General features: G+C 49.2%; 1 protein-coding gene across 1 annotated transcript in view; it reads right to left on the bottom strand.

Annotated features, from left to right (window-relative positions):
• Positions 1–7,876, bottom strand: part of XAF1 (XIAP associated factor 1) — a 17,456-nt gene extending 9,580 nt beyond the window's left edge. The window contains 5 exon segments of the mRNA XM_008568625.1: positions 3,746–3,831; positions 5,024–5,219; positions 5,575–5,631; positions 6,186–6,321; positions 7,791–7,876. Of these exon segments, the coding sequence (XP_008566847.1) occupies positions 3,746–3,831; positions 5,024–5,219; positions 5,575–5,631; positions 6,186–6,321; positions 7,791–7,822 (507 nt within the window). The 5' untranslated portion in view covers positions 7,823–7,876.
• Positions 7,877–12,078: the final 4,202 nt, after the last annotated feature.

The raw sequence follows: 12,078 nt of genomic DNA, 5'->3' as shown, positions 1-12,078 counted from the left end.
TTTTTTTTTTTTTTTTTTTTTTTGTCTTTTTTCCGTGTCCGGCAACGAATCGCAACCCTCAGTGTTGCCCCCGTACCAGACCGGGGACCAGCAAAGGGATCGCAACCCCTGGTGTCGCCCCCGCGCCTCGCTCAGCCAGTGAGCGGGAACCGGTCTGTATGTGGGATCCGAACCCTCGGCGGGAGCGCCTCCGCGCTTCCCAAGCGGCGCAATGGCCATATTTCAAAGATATTAAAGAATGATGGGAGAAATAACAGAGTATCCTGGATTTGCTTTAAAATACTTCAGAAAAACAAACCAAAAAAGGATAGATGAAACAAATGTGGAAAGGTTTTGATTATTGTCATATCTGGGAAATGACAGGGGCTTATTGTATTAGCTGTCTACTTTCATTTTTAGGAAAAATTTTGTAATGATAAAAACACTGAGATGGTAGGTAGATTCTGTAGCCATCCAAGCTGTCATTTTCAGGCATATAAGATCTAAAAATTTGCCTCCCATGCTTTCTTTCTCAAGACACTTTTTGATGATATGTTCTTTCAAACAAGGAGTAAACCAAAAAAGAGAAAGACCTGACCTGAGATATGGGGAACAGAGCTCCAATACTGGGGAGAGTGGGAGAAATTCCCAGAATGACAGCTACTCATCAGACCTGGGAATAATGTGCCCCCAAAGTGAAATGGATAGAAGAGCTGATGTGTTTCATTGTACTGAGGGGGAATTTTCAGATCTGGTAGAGAGTTTTAGGGATGATTTAGTGATAAGTATCTAGAAAGGGAAGCAAGTGAAAAATTGAAGCAATTATCTGCTCCATGGGCAAAGCTGTGGCAGAGAGAATACCATTTCAGATGTGCTACGTTTAAGACGTCTCTCAAGCATTCATCTGAAGGTGCTGAGCAGGTGGTTATATAGGAGTCTAGAGTCCAGACTGAGATATAAATTAGGGACTGTCTGCCCTACATATGGCATTTTTTAAAACTGGGAGATTGAATGAAATTATCGAGGTAGTGAATATAGGTACAGACCCAAGAATGAGCAATGGATCCCCACAAGATTAAGAGTTTGGGGAGCTAGAGAAGGAGAGACCACTGAGGTCACTGAATGCCAGGAGAGTGTGGTGCCCTGGGAGCCAAGAAAGTGAGTTGAGGGGGAGGGAGAGAGGAATAGTGGCATTAAACGCTCCTCATGAATTGAGGGCTGAGAACTGAGCCTTGGATTTAGCAACGGGAGGGTCCCTGGTGATTTTTACAAGAGTAGTTTTGGTGGAGGTGGTGGGGGGTCAGTGACTACAGACAACTGATTTGAATGTTTTGCTACAAAGGGGAACAAAGAAACACAATGGTAGCAGGCAGGAAATGGGATCAAGAAAGTATTTCTGTTTTTCTGTTTTTGGGTCAGTTAACATAAAGACTGAGAACCATAAAACCACCTAGTAGGAGGGTACTTCAATAAGTTCATGGAAAGATTCTTAATATCCTTTAAATCTATTTTTTCATGAACTTTTTGAAGTACCCTTATGTACATGATTCCATCCCTAATTTGCAAATAATTAAAAAAAAGAGGATGCTTTTCATGCAAGGCCGAAGAGAGTGCTATTGATATAAGTATTTGTTAGTGTGTTACCCCTTTAAAAACTTGTCATAACAAATATTAGAATGTAGTCAACAGTTTTGAGACTTGGTCCTTGCCTATGTGTACAGCTCATGTAACCTCTCCTTGATGTAGGAGAAAGAGGGGGGCATTGCTGGCGTGGTGCAGCGGTGACCTTGTGTAGGCAAGAGAGGAGGGGTGCAGCACAGCGTGGGGCATGCGCTTTATTTAGGTAGGAACACAGAAAGCTCCATGGTAACCGGTGGGAAGCCAGAATTTGTGAGTGTGATGCTGGTAAGCTCTAGTGTCGAGTGGTCATGGGCGTCCTCTTTTCATGAAGAAGAGGATTAATCCCTATCCCCAATTTCTTGAAAAGAAGAAAGAAGCTCAGGGAGGTTGCAGAGCCAGTCAGTGGCAGAGCAGAACTAAAATTCAGCGTTTCTGAACACAAGTCCTGATCCATGTTAGGTAGAGCTCCCCACCTCCCTTCCGCCTTCACGGAAGTGTGTAAGTGTAGGTGTCCTTGGTTACCAGTATGAGCATTTCGAAGGGCAGGGCCAGCTTCACTCTTGTTTTGGTGCTCACCAAGTGTCTTCTGATTCTAACAGAAGACACGGACCACTTATGTCATAGAATAAGCATCGGTATGAAGGAAAATTCATTGACAGGTGATTTCAATGTGGAGTTGAGAGTCACTTGGCTGGGGCAGCGCTTCTCAGACTTGAAACACCTGGGGAATCTCAGGACCCTGCATATTTGATTGAGCATTTTTAGAGGAGGGCCTGAGAGTCTGCATTTCTAACAAGCTCCAGGTGATGCTGATGCTGCTGGTCCACAGACCATACTTCAAAAAGCAAGGAGCGGGCCAGCCCCTGGCTCACTCAGGAGAGTGCAGTGCTGATAACACCAAGGCCGCGGGTTCAGATCCCTGTATACGGATGGCCGGTTAGCTCACTTGGGAGAGCGTGGTGCTGACAACACCAAGTCAAGGGTTAAGATCCCCTTACCAGTCATCTTTGAAAAAAAAAAAAAAAATGGCAAGGAGCTGGAAGGTGGAAACAACCCAAAGGTTTGTCAAGAGATGGATGGATAAACTCAATGTGGTATGATCATAAAAAGGCCATACAAGGAATAAAGTGCTGATCCATGTTACAACTACATCATGGGTGAATCTTGAAAACGTTATGTTAAGTGAAAGAAGCCAGTCACATAAGACCACATACAGGATTCCATTTATATGAAATATCCAGCATAGGAAGATCCATGGAGATAGAAATCAGATTAGTGTTTGCCAGGGGCTGGAAAGTGGGGAGTGGGAGTAGCTGCTAATGGGCACAGGGTTTCTTTTTGGGGTGATAAAAATGTTCTGAAACTAGATCGCACATCATTGTGAATGTACTAAATGTCACTAATGGTAAATTTTATGTTATATATATTCTACCACAATAATAAAAAAGCAAAGAACACGATCATCTCTAAGGTCTCTTTAATTTCGATATTCTATAGTTCTATGAATTGAAGGGTTAAGAAAGGTAAACAGCTCCCTGCCCAAGGAGGAGGAAATGGGTTCCTTGGAGAGAAGCCTAGATAAGTTTCCCAGATGGAAAATGTTCTATGACTGGTCACAGCAATGCACTCAAAGGTACTTATGGCTATGGAGGGAAGGGTATGAGAAAGTTCCCAGGCAAAATCGATCAATCAATCAGTTGCATCATTGCACCTCTCCAGAGTCCCCTTTCTGTACCCAGCCCTGATACCAGGAAGATGGGAAGAGTTGTTCAGTTTTACCAGGGAACTCACGGTCTAATAGAGAAGACTCCCATATGGGGTAGAAAACAATAAGGAAGGCTCTATCGAGGACCAACTTGCACTGTCAGGCCCTGAAGGCTGGAGATGGTCAGAGGTGACCAGGGATATCGACAGTGGGCAGCGAGGCTCCTTAAAAGACTGGATACAAATGCAGACCAATGACGTATGCTAAATTAGCCTAAAGCAACTCACTAAAATCCCTTTTTGAACAAAGCAAAAAATAAATATGGGAATCTCTAATATCCACGCTATGTAAAATTGGGCTCAGAATCTGCCTTTCATATCATACTTTTCAGAATATGGACTCGCTGTTGGCACCATCAGAAAATTAATAATTGCTACTCACCAGATGGTGGGAATACTTATTTCCTGGAATCGTTTGGTTGCAATGATGACAGTAGATTTCCCTTTCAGGAGCTGAAATTTTCTTCCCTGAATAAGTACAGAAATAGCACCACAAATGATTGCCCTTGATAATGACTAGCCCAGTTCTCCCATGACTGCCTACATGGCCTATTCTCACGAGCGTGAACTGCCCCAGGCCGGCCTGGCCTTGAGTTTCCTGCACTGCCAGGGTCCTCGGCCACACAGGTAACCCTTGGCCAAATCACCCACATCTTTTCCTTTATGGCCACAGATATGCACTCCGGGCAGCACACACCCTGATAAAGACATTTTCCTGGAGAAGGATTGGTGTCTAAGGAGATGAAGGGAGCCGTAACCATAGATCCAGTCCTGTCCAATCTGACTGCTCTTTCATGCCACCACTTTCCAAGCTTTGTGATCAAACCAGGTGTTGATTGTACACATCTTTGTTGATTGTGTTCAAGCTGTGTTGTGTTGTGTTGTGTTGATGCCAGCCATGCTGGAATGAAGGGCATGTACACAAATCTCACACTTTCCACTTTTTCACTGGCCAATTCTGACCTTGAGTAGAGTATTTACCAGGAAAGATTTATTGTTTAAGAGGTTTTAGGTTCTCTCCACATGTTGTCACATTACCAAAATAAACAGTGAAGTCATCAAAAGATCTGTCACACAGATAGCTGTGTCTTTAGTAAATATACCCTCATAAGGAGGTCACTGGGGCAAGAGAACATAAAATGGCACAGGAGACCCACACACAGGCCCGAAGGTCAGGAGCTGCAGCTAGCTCCCTTCTGCCCATTGCAGATGGTGGAAATCGCTCTGGGTTTGGTGCCAGGATACTTGGGTGTCCAGCCTTATTTCCACCTCTGGCAAGCCCCTGCTTCATTCTGTGTGCAGGTGTCTCATCTGTGAAAGTATGCAGGTGAGCCTCACCAGGCCAGGATTGCGCTGGAGCAGTTCAAAAAAAGCCTCCCATTCTCTAGGGCTGCCCACACCTCCTCACCCATCTGCACGGTTCCCAGGCCCCCACCCCTGTCCTCTTGGTCTTCCTGGACCTGACATCTGAAAACCATGGCGGACACACAAGGCCACTCTAATGCATGGGCTAGAAGTAGAATGGCCAGGTGACTTGAGATATACACAACCAATATCCTTGTCATCTGTCCTGTTGAGAGCTCCCCCTTCCTTGCATCCCATCCAGGAGAGGCTCTGGCCCTTGAAGCATCCCTCTGCTTCCCCAGACTGTGTTGCTCACCTATCCTGAGTGGGGCCTGTTCACTCCGACAGGTGAATTTGTGCTCGGCCAGCACTCGGAGTGTGATGAACTGTTCGCAGTCTGGGCAGAGCACTGTCCGGGTGCCAGAGTGGTTCTCGTGGACCTCCAGCTTGCTGAGGCACACAGCCAGCTCGCAGAACTTACACTCGACGGGGCGCTCCTGGCATTCCTTAGCCTGCGGGAGGCAGCAGGATGTGCATGATCACTGGTCTCTTTGGCTGCAGGCAGCCCAGGGACATGAGCCCATATCCCTGGAGAACTGAAGCCAGTAAGAGAAAGCAGACAAGAAGGGCCAGAGTGGGGGACTGTCCTTGGGGAATACAAGCTCTCTTGGACACATGGACCAAGGAAAGCCCTCTTGACCAGCATCTGGGGACAGGAGGACCTGTGTCCCTGGGGTAGGCTAGTTCTGCACTGCTCTCTCAGCCTACTAGGGCGAGAGGAGACTGGTCAGTGGAAATATTTATAACTGGCCTCCCCTCCCCTCCCCTTTCCAGGGTTGGCCCCCTTGGCTAGAAAAGGACCCTCACCTCATGAAGTCCCAGCAAGGGCTTCTGCACGCTCTGCTGACACATCGCACACCTGACCTAAACACAGAGATGGACGTGGGTTCCGTGGCACCGCGGCCTTCCCCACATCCACCACAGCCCATGGTGTCCTGGGTCTGGGTCCCTGGGCTCCTGGAAGACAGGGGTCAGTTATGGTTACTTTGGTCTCCCTCTAGACCCCAGCCCAGTGTTCAAGAAGTATTTGCCAAACCAGCGTGAGATGAAGTGGATGCCTGAGCTTGAGGATCTCCAGAAAGACAGATGAGGGGCCCCAGAAGGGACTGACACAACAAAGCAGGAAGTCTCGGGCTTAGGGGTCTTCTAGGCCCCCCTCCCCTCCTGCTTCCTCTCCTCACAAATCTCAAAAGAACATTCAACCTTTCCCAAAGCAGGGACCCCTCGCCTTGGCCAGACCCATAACCCTGTTGGGAAAGGACTGTCAATGGGAAACTGGGGTAGACGCAGTTGAGCATGAGAAAGGCAGGACGACCCTGGCCTTCAGCAGACGGCGTGGAGCGTGCAGGGGCTCGACGGCCACCCCTCCCGTGCAGCCCCCGCCCTGCCACTGGCCTCGTCCCTCCCGCCCTGCTCACCTGCTGGTGCCTGTCCTTGCAGTGCTCGTCCATCCTTGCCTTCAAGACGGGCTCCTCACACTCCGGGCACTGGACTAGGAACCGTAGGCAGTGGGCCTCATGGAGAGCAAAGTGGGCAGAGGCCACGCTTCTCTTGCTGTGGATCAAGGGGGAAGAAAGACAGGCTTATTTTTCATGGTATAAAACGTGGAGCCATATTTCACCCCCAGGGCTGGATCTTCAAGGGCCTGCAGCTGTGGAAACATGAGCGCACAGCCTGCCCTGATCGGAGTGCTGCTCCCTAATCACAACAGTGCAACATCACAAGGTCACAGTGAGGTGTTCCTACATTGCTGGGGGCGGGAGGGGCCACGAGGGGCACAAGACTTTTTTGGGGGGTGATGGATAACTTATCTTGATGGGGGGACGGTTTTGCAGGTGTTTCTATATGTCAAAATGTGTCAAATGGCACACTAAAAATGTGCAGTTTATTCTATGTTAATTATGCTTCAGCAAAGCTCTTTTAAAAATGAAATAACAAGTATCAGATTTTCTCAGATGTCTGTTCTGGTTTTCTGCTGCTCCTGCGACCCACAGCCCGTTAGAGATGCAGCCCCGCCATGCCCGTGCTCCCGAGGCCCACGCCCACGTCCAGAGTCTGCAAAGCGAGAGCTGCCCGCGTCTGGGAGAGGGAGAGGCCGAGGCTGCCCTTCCCCCCCCGCCCCAGATTCACCTGTGCTAACCCACAGAGAGCCCCCCAGGCCCTTCTGGAGGCTTCCACACCTCCCACTGCCCGGGTAGGGCGTTTTCTCTAACAATCCTCCTCCCCAAGAAATGCCTCCTGTGGTCTCCATCAAGCCTCCTGTAGCAGCTTGAGAGGGAGGACTCAGTGGCTGTAGCTCTAGAGGCCAAACGACAGGAGAGGTGCATGCCCAAGTCCCCAAGTGTCCGGCCCATGGGGTATGGCCAAGGGGGAGGCAAAGCCTCGATACTCCTGGTCTGAAGGAGCTCTTCCTTCCACGCTGTCACTGTCCTTCCTCTATTCTTTCCCCTCCTCCTGGCCTGCCTCCTGTCCCCACAGCTGGTTCAGAGACCAGAGATCTAGAAGGGTCTGGCTGGAGCAAAGTTCTCTGGTCCCTTCCAGAGCGAAGGTCTTCAACAGGCCAGGGTCCCCTCAGTTAGAGGTGTGGCTGTGGCCCCTGCTCTGTCCTCCCTGCCCCACCCCACAGCTCCCTCTCAAGGTAAGGGTGGGAGGGTCCTGCGGAATCCCCAGCCTCCTTTCTTTTAAAGACTAAGAACCCAGAATTAGGACCCAAGATGTGACAAGTGTGAGTAGCCCAGTAGGGATAATGAACCTGGCTATTTGGCTCCAGGACTGTCCCAGGAAGCCTACAATTTTGGGGGTGGGAGGGCAGGGGACAGGAGGATGCAGTGAAGTTAAGGTAATGCTGGCCACCCTCCCCTGGGGATGTATAGGCTCAACCTTCCTATCCTAGGGGCTCATGGTCCAGCCACCGGCCCTCCGGGTATTTTTATGCATGGACCGTCTCTTCAGAAACAGCTTTACCCTATCTGCCCCTCTCACTAGCCAGCCTCGGGTGACTGCTGGAGAAAGCGCCTTCTTACCAGTTCTTGCACACCTGGAAGTCTCCCTCCATGTTCTGGTCTTTGGAGGCTTTCTGTTGAGTTTCGTTTCTTGCAGACGAGAAAGCAAAACTGAAAGCATTCCAGCAGCCCAGCCCACAGCTGCGGAGAGGGAGGGCATTTTCAGAATTCTCAGCCCAGGATTGCTCCGAAGTTCCTGGTAGCTGGACACTCCCAGGAAGCCTCTGCCAGCCCCTGCCGTCTCCCTCAGCCAGTGCTTGTCTACACCCTGAGGGTGTGAGCCAGAGGCCAGGCCTCTCTGGGCTTCACTCCATCTGGGTCTCCATCCCCTTTCCAAACCTCCCATTTCTTCCCATGTCTCCTGCTCTTCTCTGGTCCTTCCTCTGCAGGAAAGTGTGTCTTGCCTGGAATGGCCATAAAAATGGGAGATCTGAGTTCGAATCCTAACATTGTAATTAACTGGCAACTTGAGTCACCTGAGCCTTTCTGGGTTTCCACGTTTCCTCATTTGTTGGACTACCCTGGGGACCTGGGTGACTTTAGGAGTCCAGGTGCTCCCAGAAATTGTGTGCAAAAATGCCTTCATGTGGGCCGGCCCGGTGGCGCACTGCTACAGTGCACCGCTTGGGAAGCGTGGTGGCGCTCCCGCCGAGGGTTCGGATCCCACATACAGACCGGTTCCCGCTCACTGGCTGAGCGAGGTGCGGGAGCAACACCGAGGGTTGCGATCCCGTTGCCGGTCCCGGTCCAGTACGGGCGCGACACTGAGGGTTGCGATCCGTTGCCGGACACGAAAAAAGACAAAAAGGAAAAAAAAAAATGCCTTCATGTGAGTATGTGCTTTTGCCTGAGGAGGCACAAACGTTTTTAGTGGACTCTAAAGGGGTCCACAACCCCAGACAGTTATGAACAACAGGACAAGTTGACCTAAAGTTTTGAGATTCAACACAACCAAGTTCTGTTGATGGCAACACACATCCAGAATTCTATATTCATAATTGAATCAAGTGAATATAGAACATTTGCAAATTGGTCTACTTGTGTTTGTTCTTTGCACAAGAAGAGGCAGAGTGTGATTAGTTAAACAAAAACAGTAAAACGGTGTATCTAATAGCTCAGTGAGGATTGAAAAAATTGCCAAATAATTGCTTCCCCATTAGAAACACTTGGATATTATATAGTTCATGCTAAATTTTTAAAAGGGGATTTAATGTATGTTTCTGTTTTCCAATGTTATTTATAAAATAATCAAGCCAGTCTTTAATTAGCTTCAATATTCACCTTTATTATTTATAAACACAATTAAGATATTAGTGTGGACTTAGAGAATATTGATTGTGGTTTTACACATTTGTCTAAGCATTTTCACGTATTTCAACTTTAGCAAGCACATCCTATACATAGCTTTACAACAGCTGTTAAATACGTAGCAGCTTATCAGTAGTACGTGAAGTTCATCCTGATGTTCAGAACGTCAGAATTCCAAAAGGGACCACTGTGATGAGGAGGGGTAATAATTGCTTGAAGCACTTAGCATGGGACCCAGACATTTATTGGGGCTTTTGGTGCTGGGGGTGGGAGGACAGTCGCTTCCAAACTTGTCTGCACATCGGAATCGCTTGGGGGAACTTAGAGAAAACCAGGGATGTCTACCCAACCCTGGAGAGTGTGATTTCACTGCTCCGGCATGTGGTCTGAGCTCGGAGTTTTTGTTTTGTTTTGTTTTGTTTTTTTATAAGGTCTCAGGTGATTCTAACATGCAGAGAAGTTGGCAGCCACTAGGGTAAGAAGGAAATACTGTGCTGGAAGTCAGGTGTTCTGAGTTTCAGGGCCAGTACTGTGACTCAAGCCTTTGGCCCTTGACTTTGCATCTGCAGAATAAGGGGATGGGAGTAGATGAAGTTGACTGAAGATCCTCGAAGTGGAGAGGTGTTGGGTGGGGAGAGATCTTGGCACTCATGGAAGAAAGACTGGGCCTGTGTTGCTGCCAAGAGGAGAGCCAGGGTCAGTATGTGAGAATCCCAGGGGGCTCTGAGCTTCCTTCCAGTTGAGCTACTGTGTCCCTGGATGACCTGTCAGGAATGGATGGGGAGCCAGCCCCAGAAGCAAGGCTGGAAGGGTCTAGGATGCGGTGAGTACCTGGCTCTTGTGTCTCTGGGGAAGAGCAAGCTTCCCCTGTGGGTGAGCTCACGGGGAGACCCCCAAGCCACGGTGCAGATAAGCTCTTCATCAGAGCCGGCCCTGGGTAGCACGCAGTGGGGCTGGGGTGCCACTGGGATGTGGGAACAGGATGTGGAAGCTGCTTACATTCCCCACCTGGCTTGAGAGACTCGCTCTAGTGTATAGCCCCCCTGTGGTCCTTAGAGTTTTCCCAGACCCCAGAAACAGCTGTGCTAACAGAAGGACTCCAAAGCACTGTCTTCAGCAATGGCAAGCAGGCTTGGAGAATGCCTCTGAAGTCTGCAGATGGGGTGGGAACAGCCTAGGAAAATGCCCAGACATGGGCTCCAGCCTCCAGGCAGACCTTAAACTTCAGGTCTCAAAATGAGAGACAGTGTATGGTAATTATAATGATCAAAATGATAGGAGGTAAAAGCGAATAACTGCTTCAACATTTTCTATGTTCCAGGCTTTAGACTAAGCATTTTACAGGTATCATCTTTGTTTTAATCTGCCTAACAGCTTTAGCGTGAGGGTAACTTGCTCCATTTTGCAGCTATAGAAATGGAGACAGAGAGGTGAAGAAAGTTGCTCAGGGTCACACAGTGAACATCAGAGCTGGTTGATCTGACACAGGTGTCTATTACCTAACCAAGACCCCATCTGCCTTGTTTGACAGCTGATGTTGGGGAGAGCACTGAACCAACAGAGAGACCAGGGTTGGCATCCTGGAGTCCTTTCCTCATCAAATGGGCACGTGTCCTCATCCCTCTGACCTTCACTTGCCACCATGTCTTTCCCCGGGCAGTCTGTGACTACCAACCGTAATAAAGAATGAAGAGCTTGGACACACTGTCACCTGCTGAGATGCCCGGGATGGGGGTGGTGGTGGCAGAGATGTAAAGAAGCATGCCTAGGTGGGGCATCTTAGAGGACAGGAATCCATGACGGGGGCATGGGGCTGGAATTAGAATTTTCCTAATTTGGGGCCGGCCCGGTGGCACACTGGATAAGTGCGCTGCTTGGGAAGCGCGGCGGCGCTCCCACCCGAGGGTTCGGATCCCACATGCAGACCGGTTCCCGCTCACTGGCTGAGCGAGGCGCGGGAGCAACGCCGAGGGTTGCAATCCCGATGCCGGTCCCCGGTCCAGTACGGGGGCAACACTGAGGGTTGCGATCCGTTGCCGGACGGGAAAAAGACAAAAAAAAAAAAAAAAAAGAATTTTCCTAATTTTCTTCCAAGATGTTTCCTCTGGTAGTCAGTCCCACCCCTGCACACCCCTTCCCTCACCTATCAAAACTCCAGCCATTCTTCACGACCACCTCCTGTGCTTGCACTAGTGTCAGACCTAGCTCCTTTGCCTCTGGTTATGGGTAGTTGCTTGTCTGTGTCACCCAAATGTGTCCTTACCTACCCGCAGGTGTATGTGATTTGAATGCAAGCTCTTTCTGACCCATCACCTCCTGCATTCCTGGAGGTACCTGTGTGCTTTGAGCCTAGCAGGCAGTGAAGTGCTGCACTGTGCCTTGCAGTAGTGGGCAGTCAAATGGTGGCTGACCCGAATGGCTGTGAAGGGAGCATGTTTTGAGAAAATTAAGCAGGAAGTTAGAAATCTCCCTCCAACCACACGACACCTTAGAACCCAAAGGCTCTCAGAGCAGCAGCAATGGCTATTTTCTATAGGTTTTTAAAGATAAATATAACAAATGCTTGAATATTCTTTCTTTTTTAAAAAATAGAATATTACACATAAAGCAAAACTTCTTTTTGGCTGCCATGTCTGCTCACTATTTTTAATCAGAGCGTGCATGCAGGAACATTCTGGTTAGCACAAAAGCCTGTCCCCATTCCCGCTACATCATGAATCCGTGCTGCGGGCGCGCATGATCTCATCGTTCTGCCACTGCTCTTTGACTGGTCGCCAACCCCTCCCCAACCCCAATCCCATGAAAGAAACTAGGTGAGAAAAGTTCTGTTGCAGGCTTAGAATGCTTTTCCAGGACACTGTGGCTACCCTCTCGGCAGTTGGCAGTCTCTTTGTGTCAGGCCTGTGGGTCAGGGGAAGGGGATGAAGATTGTCACAAGGAACTGATCCCTCAGATGTGATTTGTCCAGGAGTCCCAGTGTCGTTTTTCACTGGGAAGAGGC

The sequence above is a fragment of the Galeopterus variegatus genome, unplaced genomic scaffold (genome assembly GCF_000696425.1).
Source record: "Galeopterus variegatus unplaced genomic scaffold, G_variegatus-3.0.2 Scaffold25, whole genome shotgun sequence".
NCBI lineage: Eukaryota > Metazoa > Chordata > Mammalia > Dermoptera > Cynocephalidae > Galeopterus > Galeopterus variegatus.
Note: the sequence above shows the minus strand (reverse complement) of the source record. Positions and strands in the feature narration are given on the sequence as shown.